We start from the raw sequence: 14,820 nt of genomic DNA on the forward strand, positions 1-14,820 counted from the left end.
AGTCTTCTCCTGCCTGGCCAACGTGGCCATACCGTGGGTGGGAGGTGACCCTGCAGGGTGAGGTCTACTATATCGGTTCATCCTGTCTAGGTGTGGTGTGTGTGCCTGTGTGTTGGAGAGTGTATTGGCTGCCTCCCATTCCACTTTACAGCTTCCTGTCGCCTACTGGTCTCCTGGCTGGTTGTCATGTACCTGACCACCACATCATCATGTTGCCCGTGTTCCAGTTTGACAAGCGTTCCAACCAAACCTGGCAGCAGCCCACACTGGTGACAGTTGCGTGTCACTGCTCTCAACTTCATGCTTTACCTGGCCCGACCTGGCCTACTCCGCACACCTGGTGTTTGTCAGTGTGTCGAGAGCGAGGAGGAGGAGAGAGGAGGAGGAGAGAAGACTACTGTGTAAAATGTCATTCAGTTGCTCTTTTTGAAATTCTATCTTATCTTCACCAAGCAATGAAAAGACAGCTCATAATATCTGACTGACTTAGATAATTTATTGGGCTACAGTTAGGATAATACATTTTTTAAAACAACAATGCCTGAATGTGAATATACCTGCACCATCAGAGGCATATTTCCTAGAAACTGTCACCTATGCTATTTCTCTATACCTAGGTTATTGTTAGATGATTGTCACTATTAACGATGTACCGTTGCCAACAGGCACAGGCATTTTGAAAGTTATTTCCACCAGGTATCTATGGGATGTGATCAGCCTGTCAGAGTGTCTGAGTGTCTGTTTGAGCAGCTGCTCTGCTAGTGTGTGCTAGTGTTTTAAGCAAAATGAATTTTTCTGCCGTGTTTGATGCTCTTTACCTGTATCCCAAGCCTAGCAAACAAGAGACATAGAAGAGGGCACCTTTTAGTTACAATGAACCCCTGCCTCTGGAATAGCCTGCCTGAGAACCTGAAGGTGGCCGAAACTGTGGACATATTTCAAGGGATTTTAATCCACAACCTTTAAGCTTTGCTTTCCTTAGAGTGCTTTCTAGTCATTCAATGTAATAGGTTGTATTTAATTGTTTTATGCTTGATGTTAGTAAATATTAAAAATATGTTATTTTCTTTTTAATTTATTTAAATAATCTTTTTTCTTTTTTCTTTTATTATTTCTTTCTCATTTAAACTCAGTTTTCACAATTCCTGACTTTTAAATCCTAGAAAAATACCTGTCTTAGATCAGTTAGAATCACCACTTTATTTTAGAATGTGAAATGTCAGGAATAATAGTAGAGCAGAATGATTTTATTCAGCTTTTATTTCTTTCATTCACATTCCCAGTGGGACAGAAGTTTAACAATAAACTCAATGAGTATTTGGCTAACATTGCCTTTAAATTGTAATTGGGTTCAAACGTTTCGGGACCTTCCACAGGTTTCCCACAATAAGTTGGGTGAATTTTGGCCCATTCCTCCTGACAGAGCTGGTGTAACTGAGTCAGCAATGTTGCGAGGCCTCCTTGCTTGGCAAATGCTTTTTCAGTTCCTGCTAACAAATTTCTATGGGATTAAGCGTCAGGGCTTTGTGATTGCCACTCCAATACCTTGACTTTTTTTCTTAAAGCCATTTTGGCCACAACTTTGGAAGATCCCATTTGCGAAAGAACCCATTTGCGAACCAAGCTTTAACATCCTGACTGATTCTTGAGATGGTTGCTTTCAATATATCCACATATATGTCCATCTATTTTGTGAAGTGCACCCAGTCCCTCCTGCCCATCAAAGTCACCCCTACAACATGAGCTGCCACCCCCCGCTGCTTCAGGTTGGATGGGGGTCTTCGGCTTGCAAGCCTTCCCCCCTTTTTCCTACAAAAACATAACGATGGTCATTATGGCCAAAACAGTTCTATATGTTTCATCAGAGTCCAAAGGACATTTCTTCCAAAAGGTACGATCTTTTCCACATGTGCAGTTGCAAACCGTAGTCTGGCTTTTTTTATGGCGTTTTGGAGCAGTGGCTTCTTCCTTATTTGAGTGGCCTTTCAGGTTATGCGATATAGGACTCGTTTTTATGTGGATATAGGACACTTTGCTTACCTTGTTTCCTCCGGCATCCTCACAAGGTCCTTGAAGTTGTTCAGGGATTGATTTGCCACTTTCGCACCAAAGTACGTCATCTCTAGGATGCGTCTCCTTCTTGAGCCGGTATGACGGTCTGCGTGTCCCATGGTTGTTATCCTTTTCTCAATATTAGGGGTGCTGTTTCAACCATTAGCATTTTCTGTCTCCAAATTAAACTGCCTCGGATAATTCTTTGCATCGTACAATATGCATTATTATTGTTATTATTGGATAGAAAACACTTCTATGTTCTATATGAAGTTGAATTATGTCTCTTGAGTGAAGTACAGAACTAATTTCTACAGCACTTTTTCTGACAGGGTCAGATTCCAGAAATTTTGTCCTCTGTTGGCAGTCAGTTTTATAAGGCCCGTGAAATCTATGAGGACAACCCAACTGCCTACGTCTCCTCTAGAGGTGTCAGTAGAGGCGTCACAATTTGAAGAAGATCGATGACGTTCAACAGGGCCCGCATATCAAACGAAAATGACCGATGACGTTTATTTCCTGCACGTGCGCCTCCGCAAGCGTGACGCCATCGGACTGCTGTCTCTTGTCCAAATCGTTGGTTTACCCACTTATATTCTCCGGTCATGTTTCTCGTTATTAGGATGTTAAAAACATCATAAGTAGTGAATTTAACCGTTTTATAGCAATTTATATCCGTTTAGTGCGATTTTGAGGCATTTTGTGTGACATCTGAAGAGGACACGTTTTAGGTCGTGTCGTCGTTAGTGGGGACATTTCGAAGGACAGAGGACATTATCGACCAAAAGAGTTTAACATAGAAAGATACATTGCCCAAGATATTGATGGAAGAACAGCTCAGTAAAGAACTATTTAAATGATAAATCGTGTTCTGTCGAAAATTTTTAGACGCATATTCGCCATTTTTTTGGATAGCTTCAACTTGGCAACCTGTATTGAAAGTAAGGATAATTTTAAAATGTAATCGTCGATTGCATTAAGAACTAATTTGTCTTTCGATTGCTGTCTACCCTGTATTTTTTAGGCAAGTTTAGATTAGTAAATTAGCAGATCACTGTCAAATGAAAGGCACGACATATTTAGGCTAGTTTTCCTATTATTTTATGTGTATAACCACGTTTTTTGTATGGCTAAAATGCACTTTTCGAACAACTGTATATGATTTTTAAATGATGTTACAGGAGTGTTCATCGAAGAATTCTGAGAAGTTAGTGAAAAAAATTAATATATTTTGGCGTCGATTTACGTTATTGCGCTCTCTTTGGCTGACAATGCGTCGGGTAACGCTTTGCACATGTGGTAGTGCTAATAATCGATTTATTGTGTTTTCGCTTGAAAAAACTTAGAAAATCTTAAAATATTGGTCTGGAAATCACAAGACACTGTGGTCTTTCATTGCTGTATGCTTGTTAATTTTTATGAAATGTTATATGATGAATTTTTAAGGTAATTGACGCGGCTCATCTGTAATATTCGCTGTCAACGTATTTAGTATTGTGCAGCTGCAATGTAGAACTGTGATTTACTACTGAATAGTGCAATTTTTTTCTAACAAAAACTTATCTCTATACCATGAATATGTTTCAGACTGTCACTTGATAGAGTGTTTTTTCTTGGTTAAGGCATATCATATTTTATGTTGAGTCCGATTAGGTGCATAGCACTTCTGTAAGAATAAGAAATGTATGGAGAAAAAAAATAGAATACTGTGTATTTGCTAACGTGTTTGCAATAGATTTACCATATTTGTCTTCCTGTAAAATACATTAGAAAAATTGAAATGTGCTGTTATTCACAAGACTGTGATCTTTCGATTTGCTGTAGGCTGTGTATTTTTCAGAAATGTTTAGGATGATTCTTTTGGTAATTGACGTGTCTCTGTTAATTTATCCTGGCTTGCTTCCAACGCTTATTTCAGATTGCAGCTGCAATGTAGAACTGTGATTTATACCTGAAATATGCACACAAACTTTTTTTCAAAGAAAAACTATCCTATACCATATAATCTGTTATAGACTGTCATCTATGAAGTTGTTCTTGGTTATGGCTTTTCTATCTTTATTTGTCGAATTGTGATAGCTACCTATGCAGAAAAAGAAATTGAAAAAAGTTGGGTCTTTTGCTATCTGGTTAGCTAATAGATACATATTGTGTTTGCTGTAAAACATTTTAAAAAATCGAAATGATTGCTGGATTCACAAAGATTGTATCTTTCATCTGGTGGCTTTGGACTTGTGATTTCAATGGATATTTAGATGCTAGTATTTACTTGTGCTATGCTAGGCTATGCTAGTCAAGCTTTTTACTGATGGGGGTGCCGGATCCGGTTTGTTGGTACAGACGATGAACGTGGCTGGTACCTTCAGGCATTGGAAATTGCTCACAAAGCGATTGAATCAAGATTATGCTAGGGTCACAATCTTTCTGAGCGTCTTGGCTGAATTCTTTTGATTTCCCCATGATGTCAAGCAAAGGGCACCGAGTTTTGAGGTAAGCCTTGAAAAAACATCCACAGGTACATTTTCCAATTGACTCAAATTATGTCAATTAGCCTATCAAAAGTTTCGTTAAAGCCCATACATTGATTTTTCTGAAATTTTCCAAGCTGTTTGAAGGCAAAGTCAAACATAGTGTATGTAAACTTCTGACCCACTGAAATTTGATACAGGTGAATTATAGGTGAAATAATCTTTGAAAACAATTGTCTGTAAAAATTACTTGTGTCATGCACAAAGTAATATGTCTGAACCGACTGCCAAAACTATAGTTTTGTAACAAGGCAGTTTGGGGAGTAGGTTGAAAAACTAGTTTTAATGGGTACTCCAAACTAACAGTGTATGTAAAAATTCTGACTCAAACCTGTACATCCATCCTGACCTGCTGTTCTAAAAGTCTTCGAATGCCAAGTGAACAAAACAGATCACCGACCATTCGAATCCCATCGTACCTTTCTCCGCTATGCAATCATGTTTCCGAGCTGTCATGGGTGCACCTCAGCCACGCTCAAGTGTCTTACACAATATCATAAATAAAAGGACAGTACTGTCTCAGCCGTTCTTCATCACCTGGGCCAAGGCTTCGACTCTGTCATTATCGTATTCTTATCGGCAGGACTCAACAGCCTGGTTTTTTATGACTTGCCTCGCCTGGTCCAACTAACTACTTCTCAGATTAGAGTTCAGTGTGTCAAAGACGAGGGCTTGTTGTCTGGACCTCTGGCAGTCTCTATGGGGTGCCACAGGGTTCAATTCTCGGGTGGACTCTTTTCTCTGTATATATCAATGATGTCGCTCTGGCTGCGGGTGATTCTTTGATCCCACCTCTACGCCAGACCAACACATTTCTGTATACTTCTGCCCTTCTTGGACCACTGTGTTAACTACCTCCCAAACGAGCTTGCAACCGGAACAACACTCCTTTCCGTGGCCTCCAACTGCTCTTAAATGCTAGAAAAACGAAATGCATGCTTTCAACGATCGCTGCCTGTACCCGCCCGCCCGACTAGCATCACTATTCTGGACGGTTCCGACTTAATATGTGGACAACTATAAAATACCTAGGTGTCTGGCTAACTGTAAACCCTCCTTCCAGACTCCACATTTAAGCATCCTCCAAACCAAAATTTACATCTAGGATTGGCTTCGCTATTCCACAACCCAAAGCCTCCTTCACTCATGCTGCCAAACATACCCTCAGAAAACTGAGTTTGCCATAACTATTCACCCCCCCCCCAAAGTCCAATACATGCTAGAGACTTCTGCAGCAATTACAGCTGCAAGTCTCCTGGGTGTGTCTCTATAAGCTTGCACATCTAGTCACAGGGATTTTCCTACTTCTTCAAGGCAAAACTGCTCCAGCTCCTTCAGTTGAATGGGTTCCGCTTGGTGTACAAGCAAATTTTGCGCTAGACATGCATTTTCCTTGATGACAAAAAAGCATAAATTTTTTGTCTCATCTGACCAGAAGTACCTTCTTCAATATTTTGGGGAGTCTCCCACATGCCTTTGGCCGAACACCAAAGGGTTTGCTTATTTTTTCTTTAAGCAATGGCTTTTTTTCTGGCCACTCTTCCGTAAGCCAACTCTGTGGAGTGTACGGCTTAAAGTGGTCCTAGGACAGAACTCCAATCTCCACTGTGGAGCTTTGCAGCTCCTTCAGGGTTATCTTTGGTCTCTTTGTTGCCTCTCTGATTGAATACCCTCCTTGCCTGGTCCGTGAGTTTTGGTTGGGTGGCCCTCTCTTTACAGGTTTGTTGTGGTGCCATATTTTCAATATTTTTAAATCATGTGGATTAATGGTGCTCAGTGGGATGTTCAACGTTTCGGCAATTTTTTTATAACCAATCCTGATTGTACTTCTCCACAACTTTGGCCCTGACCTGTTTGGAGAGCTTCTTGGTCTTCATGGTTCTGCTTGCTTGGTGTTGTGAAAGGACTCTCAGGCCTTTCAGAACAGGTGTATATACACTGAGATCATGTGACACTTAGATTGCAGACAGGTCGGACTTTATTTAAATAATTATGTGATTTCTGAAGGTAATTGGAGCACACCAGATCTTATTTAGCGCCTTCATAGCAAATGGTGAATAAATATGCACGCACTAATTTTCCGTTCTGAATATTTAGATTTTTTTTAAACAAGTAAATTTTTTTCATTTACCTCACCCAATTTGGACTATTTTGTGTATGTCCATTACATGAAATCTAAATAACAAAATAAAATGTAAATTACAGGTTGTAATGCACACAAAAATAGGATAAATGCCAAGGGGATGAATTACTTTGCAAGGCACTGTACAGAGAGGAGGTACGACACCTGGCAGAGTGGCTGCCAGAACAACCTCCCCCTCAACGTCAGCAAGATAAAGGAAGCTTTGATCGTGGACTACAGGAAACGGAGGATCCGAGCTGCCTCCATCCACCCATCAACCTGTTAGTGGAGCAGGTCGAGAGGCTTCATTCCTCGGTGTCCATATCACATTCGTGAAGAAGCACGGACAAATCGCCACTTCCCCCTTTGGGGCTGAAAAGATTGTCAGAAAGTTCTTCAGCTGGCATCTTGATTGGCTGCATCACCGCTTTGGTATGTAAACTGCTTGGCATCTAACCGCAAGGCCCCCCTACAGAGGGAATGGCGTACATCCAAGTACCATCACTTGGGCCGAGCTCCCTTCTTCCATACCTGCCGTGTTCAAAGAGGGAAGGACCTAAAAATTGTCAAAAAACTCCAGCAATAAACTTTTTCTCTGCTGCCGCACGCAACCCAGTACCGCGTGCACCAAGTCTGAAACAATAGGCAACCTGACATGGTCTCTAACCCCAAGCCATAAGACTGCTAAATAGTTAGGTATTTTACTCATCGCATACAACTGCTGTTACTGTTTATTATCTTACCTGTTGCCTAGTCACTTTATCCCTTCCTATATGTACATATCTTACCTAAAATTACTTCGTACCCGAGGAACATCGACTCGGTACGTACCCCAGTGTACAGTATATAGCCAATGTTATTATTATTTACTCATTTGTGTATTTATTCCTTGTTATTATTTATTATTATATATATATATTTTAAATATTTCTATTTTTTCATCTCTTTGCATTGTTAGGAAAGGCCCGTAAATAAGCATTTTACTGTTAGTCTACACCTCTGTTTACGAAGCAAGTGATTAAAAATAAAAAATTGGGAGGGATTTGAATAATTCACTGTTGCTTATGGAAGTCATTCCAAAGGGTAGATTAACTCAGCTGCAAAATTAAATTTCATATATCATACATTTATTTAGTCTATTTAGCATTTGCAAAGACATTCAACAGCTATTGTTTCAAATTCAACCCAGGGTTCAACTAAAAAAGACTACATATTGCGCCTAGTTTTGAGCTCTGGTTGATTCAAAATGTAATCTTCAAGGTAATCCACTAACACGTTTGGATTCACTTCTCAATTCTCAACCAAAATTCAAGTTAATCAAAGAATAGGACTAAATCAAAAATCAAAACTTTACTTTAAAGAGCATTTCAAGCTTGGAGTAGCTTAGATTTAGTCCTATCTTTAATGTATATTTTTGTTGAGGTGGAGACGGAATCCATTATTTCATTTGTATACAAACTGATATTGAATTGTGTTTGGCTTGTCAATTCAAATTAGATATTACATTGTAGGAGAGTGTCACGTATCTGACAATATTTCTTTTGTATTTTCTTTGTTTTAGGGTTGGTCAGGACTGAGCTGAGTGGGCATTCTTATGTTGTGATGTCTAGGTTTTCCTGTTTCTGTGTTTTGGCCTGATATGCGTTTCTCAATCAGAGGCAGGTGTTAGTCGTTTGTCTCTGATCTGGGAGCCATTTATTTGGAGCCTGTTTTCTGTTGGGTTGTCGGTGGTTGTCTTTCATCTTTGTGTGTCTGCCACCAGATAGAACTGTTTCGGTTTTCACGTTTGTTTGTTTTGTATTTGGAAGTGTTCAGTTTATGTCTTTTATTAACATGATGAACACTAATCACGCTGCGCTTTGGCCCTTTTCTTCCTTCTTCCACAGAAGAAGCCGTTACAGAGAGGAGATGATCTTCCTCTTGGATAGTTCCATCTGTGCACTGACTTAGTCTGACTTGAATTCCGTTTGTCTAAAAAAGCGTATAATTGATATGTTGTATTCACATCTCCATCTCAACCAAAAAATTCAAAGTTAAAGCATAGGACTAAATCAAATACATTTTTTAATGGATTTTAAATAACATTTCCAGCGCATTTGTTGTTCCTATTAATGAGCACATGATAACGCAATAACCGTTATTTATAGAATGCAAAGTATCTGACATTGTATTCCCATTTTAACTTTGTTTTCTTTAAATGTTTGAAAGCGCAGACAAACACATTTAGATGACAAACTAACCAAAAATCAGGCATTGTTTTTACCCATTGGAATGTGGTTGTGATGTTAGATTGTTTGAAAGCTTAGGGATGAACACATTGGTAATTCAACAAACTTTGGCTGTCTTTATGGGTGATTAAAGCTGAAATCGCAGTATTCAATGTCTCAACAAATTATTACCCAATTATCCACACCAATTACGTGGTGTCCATTTGGGATGTGTCTGTATGCAACGGTATGGTATTCTGTCTGTTAAATGTGTTAGTACAATTTTTCACAAAACCACGGCCTGTAAATCTGTCGAGCAACGTCCAGACTCAATCAAGCCCGTTAATGGGGAACGCCAAGCACATTTACGTTTTACCACCAAAATGGGGTTTTAATAAACAGTCAAGGCAGGCGGGTTGTTGCCAATATGCAAGGAAAATTGGCACTGTTGAAGATATCTGAAATATAAAAAGATATTTGATTTGTTTAACACATCTTTGGTTACAACATGTTTCCAATTGTTATTTCATAGTTTTGATGTCTTCACTATTATTCTACAATGAGAAAAATAGTAAAAATAACGAAAGCCCTTGAAATGATTAGGGTGCTGTCCAAATTTTTGATCTAAACTGTTCCACCTACTGTATCTCTCCTAATAATGGCTTCACAGAATTGTCTAACTAAGTTCAACAATATACAGGTAGACAATTAGCATCTATCCTCAACGTAAAAGTAAAGCAGTCTAGGCTCAACAGACAGAATAACACAAGGATGTCATCCTCAGTAGACAGAGGGCATGGTCAACAACAACCCCTGGTTTAAACCAGAGCACCAGACCAGACAAGAGGGAAGAGACAGGAGTCAGAGAGTTAAAAAAAACACTAGTGCGGCTAATGGTCAAAAAGCCGGCCCGTTCCCCATTCAGAGGAGCATTCCTTCACTGTGAGACCGGCGCCGTGTATCCCTGTGAAATTAGACATGTGTTTAATTACTGGACGAGCGTGTAGCTTGTGCCTCAGCACAAGTCGCGGCAGCAGTACAGCAGTGAGAAGGGAATAGATGGAGGGATAGATAGAAGGGAGGTTTGGGAGCGAAAGAGAGAGGGAAGAAGGATGTAGGTGTTGGCCTCCAGTCAGTGGAGGAGGGAGGTAATAAGGGGAGGAGGGAGAGATGGAAGGAGGAAAGGAGCTTATAGAAGGACGTGAATGATGTGGCTGAGCAGAGGTAGGAGCCAGCCAGACACTGCTCTCCTGGTCCCCGCGCTCAGCGGTGACTTAATAGCAGAGCGGCCCTGTCTCATGCCTCGCAGCCTGGCGGAGGGGATGTATTGATTAATATCCCGTCCAGGATTCTCAATCCCCCCTAAAGGCGCGCTGGTGAGGGGCGGGGGCGCAGCGAGGAGAGGACAAGGAGTCCCTGCGGTAGCCGTTTGCTGGAAGAGAGATGGGGGAGGGGAGAGGGCGATAGAAGGGCAGACGAAAAAGAGAGACGGAAAAGAGACGCATGCCAAATAAAGCAATTTTGAATTTGAATTGGAGAGAAACAAGTGAGAGACATAGAAAGAGGCAGAGAGGGAAGGGGGGCTCTGGTTAGAACGAAGAGCGAGGAGAGGATAGGATGCAGTCTAAAAATGCTGGGTTGCAGCATGGGTCACATTTGTAGCCAATGTTGGGGATAGTTAGCACTTTTTTACATTTACATTTACATTTAAGTTCATTTAGCAGGACGCTCTATCCAGAGCACTTACAAATTGGTTGCATTACCTTATGATATCCAGTGGAACAACCACTTGTACAATATGCAAATCTAACTCTTTATAAGGGGGGGGGTTAGAAGATTAACTTTATCCTATCCTAGGTATTCTTAAAGAGGGGGTTCAGGTGTCTCCGGAAGGTGGTGATTGACTCCCGCTGACCTCGGCGTCGTTGAAGGAGTTTTTCCACCATTGCGGGTGCCAGAGCAGCGAACAGTTTGACTGGGACTGAGCGGAACTGTACTTCCTCAGAGTAGGGAGGCGAGCAGGCCAGAGGCTGATGCAACGCAGTGCCCTGGGTTTGTGTTGTAGGCCTGAGCAGAGCCTGAGGACTTTACAATATGTACTATAATAATTGTATTAATGTTATATTAGAATATGTAATGTGCCAACAACATAAGGAAAGGTGAAATTGCAGTTACACACGTACATGATCAACCGAAGGACATTACTCTCACGGGTGGCCAAACCCAATCGGAAAGCCACGGCCCTAATTAAAGCCACAACCTCCTGAAAATAACCTATAGATTACATTTAAAGTGAATTAAAAAGACAATTGATGATTAAATTAACAACATGTTTGGGGTAATCCCAACAACCCAACATGTTGGCGCTTATTCACCAACCCAGTGTGTTGTTTCTGTCAATATTTACCAACCACTGGGTAACAAATAAACCCAAATGGTGATAGTGCGTGTGATAAGAGGGTTTATTACCACCGATTTTATTGAAAAAACATTCTTAAAAAGAAGCAAACAGAACGAAATGGGGATAAACATACCTGAATTGTCCACACCTCCTCCATTGCTTCACAGTGGGATCCACGCATGCGGAGACCACCCAAGACTCTTCATAGATGCTAGCCTTTGGTTCAGGGATGTGACCAAGAACCTGATAGTCCACTAATGCTAGAGTGGTCTAGAGTCCTCTGTGGAGATGGGAGAACCTTCCAGAAGGGAAACACCCATCCCGCATCACGCCAACCAACAGGCCTGTATGAGATGACCAGACGGAAGGCCACTCTTCAGTAAAAGGCACATACAGCCCGCTTGAGAGTTTGCCAAAAGGCAACCTAAGACTCTCAGACCATGAGAAACAAAGATTCTTCTCGTCTGATGAAACCAAGATCGAACTCTTTGGCCTTTGAATGCCAAGCGTCACGTCTCAAGGAACCTGGCACCATCCCTACGTGAAGCATGCGTAGGTGCAGCATCATGCTGTGGGGATTTTTCAGCGGAAGGGACCTGGAGACTAGTCATGATTGAGGCAAAGCATGAATGCGAGCAAAGTACAGGCAAAGATGGAATGGAGAAGTACAGACCTTAGACTGGGCAAAGGTTCACCTTCTGACCAGGACAACAAACCCTAGCACGCAGCCAAGACAACGCAGGAGTGGCTTCGGGACAAATCTTCTGAATGTCTTTGAGTGGCCACAGCCAAAGCCCGGACTTGAACCCGATGCGACATTTTGGAAAGGACCTGAAAATAGCTGTTGCAGCAACGCTCCCAAATCCAAATCTGACAAGAGCTGTGAGAGGATCTGCAGAGAGGAATGGAGAAAACTCCCCAAATACAGGGTGCCAAGCTTGTAGCGTCATTCCCAAGAAGACTCAAGGCTGTAATTCGCTGCCAAAGGTGCTTCAAACAAAGTACTGGAGTAAAGGGTCTGAATACTTATGTAAATGTGATAATTTCATTAATGTTATAAAATTATTTAAATTAAATTATAAAAAATCTGTAAAAACTGTTTTTGGTTTGTCATTTATGGGTATTGTGTGTAGATTGATGAGGGGGGAAACTTATTTAATACAGTTATAGGATAAGGCCTGTAAACAACTAACAAAAATGTCGAAAAAGGTCTGGAATAACTTTCTGAAGCAACTAATGCATGGGAGAATGTATTTACTGTTTTCTTCACATTTTCAAGTTCTGCGTGACAAATCATTGCATTCCAATTCTGCATAGATTGGTAATGGACACATGATGTGTGTAAAATACTTCAATTACTAATGAAGCTGATGCTAAGCAATACCAGCTATGTTGGCACCTTGTTCTGTTACATCATACAATGCATTTTGGTTGTCACGTAAAAAACGTCTGTCAGACCAAAGATTATTATAACTACACTCCTTCAACATGCATACTGCAAAAATACCCAGTTCGTCTTGTAAACCTCTTATTTCCTTGGGTTGATGCAAAAAACATTGACGCGCACCACAAACTACCCATTGCTCAGATTACTTTCGATTCTTTGTAATAGTAATTGCTATTAGCCCATTCCTATTATGGTTCTGTTCAAGCCGAGAGTTTGAGCTAAACACTATAAATACAAAAAGTATGTGGACACCCTTCCAAATTAGTGGATTCAGCTATTTTCAGCCACACCCGTATGCGGACAGGTGATACAATCATGCCACAGTGCCATGCAATCTCCATAGACAAACAGGGGGCTTTAGAATGGCCTTACTGAAAGAGTCAGTACTCTTCAACGTGGCACTGTCATAGGATGACAACTTTCCAAAACAAGGTCAGTTCGTCATATGCCTTGCCCTGCTAGAGCTGCCCCGGTCAACTGTAAGTGCTGTTACATTCTAGAAGCAACAACGGCTCAGCCACAAAGTGGTAGGCCACACAAGTTTACAAGCAGGACCGCGAGGGCTGAAGCGCATAAAAATCGTCTTGTCCTCTGTTGCAACACTCAACTACCGGTTCCAAACTGCCTCTGGAAGCATCATCAGCACCAATAAACTGTTTCGTCGGGAGACTCATGAAATGGGTTTCCATGGCCAGCGGCCGCACAGCAAGCCTAAGATCAACATGCTTCAATGCCCAAGCGAATCGGCTGGAATGGCTGTAAAAGCTCGTCGCCCATTGGACTCAGGAGCAGTGCAAACGCGATGAAATCACACTTCACCATCTGGTAGTCGACGACAATCTGGGTTTGGCGATACCAGAATAATGCCTACCTGCGCCCCAATGCATATCAGTGCCAACTGTAAAGTTTGGTGGAGGAGGAATATAATGTCTGGGTCTGTTTTTCATAGCCGGCACTAGCCCCTTAGTTCCAGATCTCTACTCTCTTGCTGTAAAACATTTTAAAAATCGGAAATGATGGCTGGATTCACAAGATGTGTATCTTTCATCTGGTGGCTTGGACTTGTGATTTCATGATATTTAGATGCTAGTATTTACTTGTGGTGCTATGCTAGGCTATGCTAGTCAGCTTTTTTACTGATGAGGGCGCTCCCTGATCCGGGATTGTGACCAAGTAGAAGTTAATGTATTGTTGAGTGTGCTCCGGGGCCAAATGCCTTTCTTATTGTGCTTAGAGTGGAGAGGTACACAGTCCACGAGGACCAAGTCATCACAAAAATTGAGGAATATTTGTCACCAGAGACCTTACAATATTCTACAGTCCTATTCATTCATGGTTACCAGCTCAAAAGTACAACCATTGAGGATTTTGTGAAAACAAATAAGAAACTGCGTGAGCTTGTGGAGAAATGTGGAGGCCGTTGTCACGTCATCGACAACAAATCCTGGAACAACAGTCAGCAGGGTCAGTACAGGAACAACCAGTACCAAGTAGCAGAGCTACTCAACACCATAGAGAAGATGGTGAGAGATAACGGAGGAGGATGCTACACCAACGAGGTCCTCCAAGAGGTAGAGAGAGAAATAGAAGCAGAGATAGAGAGTCTTAGGAAGGAGTCAACGGGACAGATGTCAGAGGAAGAGATGAGAAAACAGGCTAAAGAGAGTGTGTGGAAGAAACTCCTGATCAAATTGTCAGGGGTAGCAATAGGTTCAGTGGTAGGAGCTCGATCGTGTTTAGACTCCCAGTCTCTGCTGCTGAAAAACATCCCCACAGCATGATGCTGCCATCACCAGGCTTCAACATAGGGATGGCGCCAGGTTTCATCCAGACGTGACACTTAGCATTCAGGCTAAAGAGTTCAATCTTGGTTTCATCAGACCAGAGAGTTTTGTTTCTCATGGTCTGAGCGTCCTTTAGGTGCCTCTTGTTAAATTCCAAGCAGGCTGTCACGTGCCTTTTACTGATGAGTGGCTTCTGTCTGGCCACTCTACCATAAAGGCCGGATTGGTGGAGTGCTGCAGAGATGGTTGTCCATCTGGAAGGTTCTCCCATCTACACCG

General features: G+C 41.6%; 1 protein-coding gene across 1 annotated transcript in view; it reads left to right on the top strand.

The window, feature by feature from the left end:
* The window catches only part of LOC139024742 (GTPase IMAP family member 7-like), a gene marked incomplete at its 5' end in the record, with an annotated part of 38,047 nt that extends 23,509 nt beyond the window's left edge, over positions 1–14,538 (top strand). Inside the window, one exon of the mRNA XM_070439669.1 lies at positions 13,954–14,538. Coding sequence (XP_070295770.1) covers positions 13,954–14,538 — 585 coding nt within the window. The remainder of the gene's footprint in view (positions 1–13,953) is intronic.
* Between the last annotated feature and the right edge of the window lie 282 nt (positions 14,539–14,820).

The sequence above is a fragment of the Salvelinus sp. IW2-2015 genome, unplaced genomic scaffold (genome assembly GCF_002910315.2).
Source record: "Salvelinus sp. IW2-2015 unplaced genomic scaffold, ASM291031v2 Un_scaffold1831, whole genome shotgun sequence".
Taxonomy (NCBI): Eukaryota; Metazoa; Chordata; class Actinopteri; order Salmoniformes; family Salmonidae; genus Salvelinus; species Salvelinus sp. IW2-2015.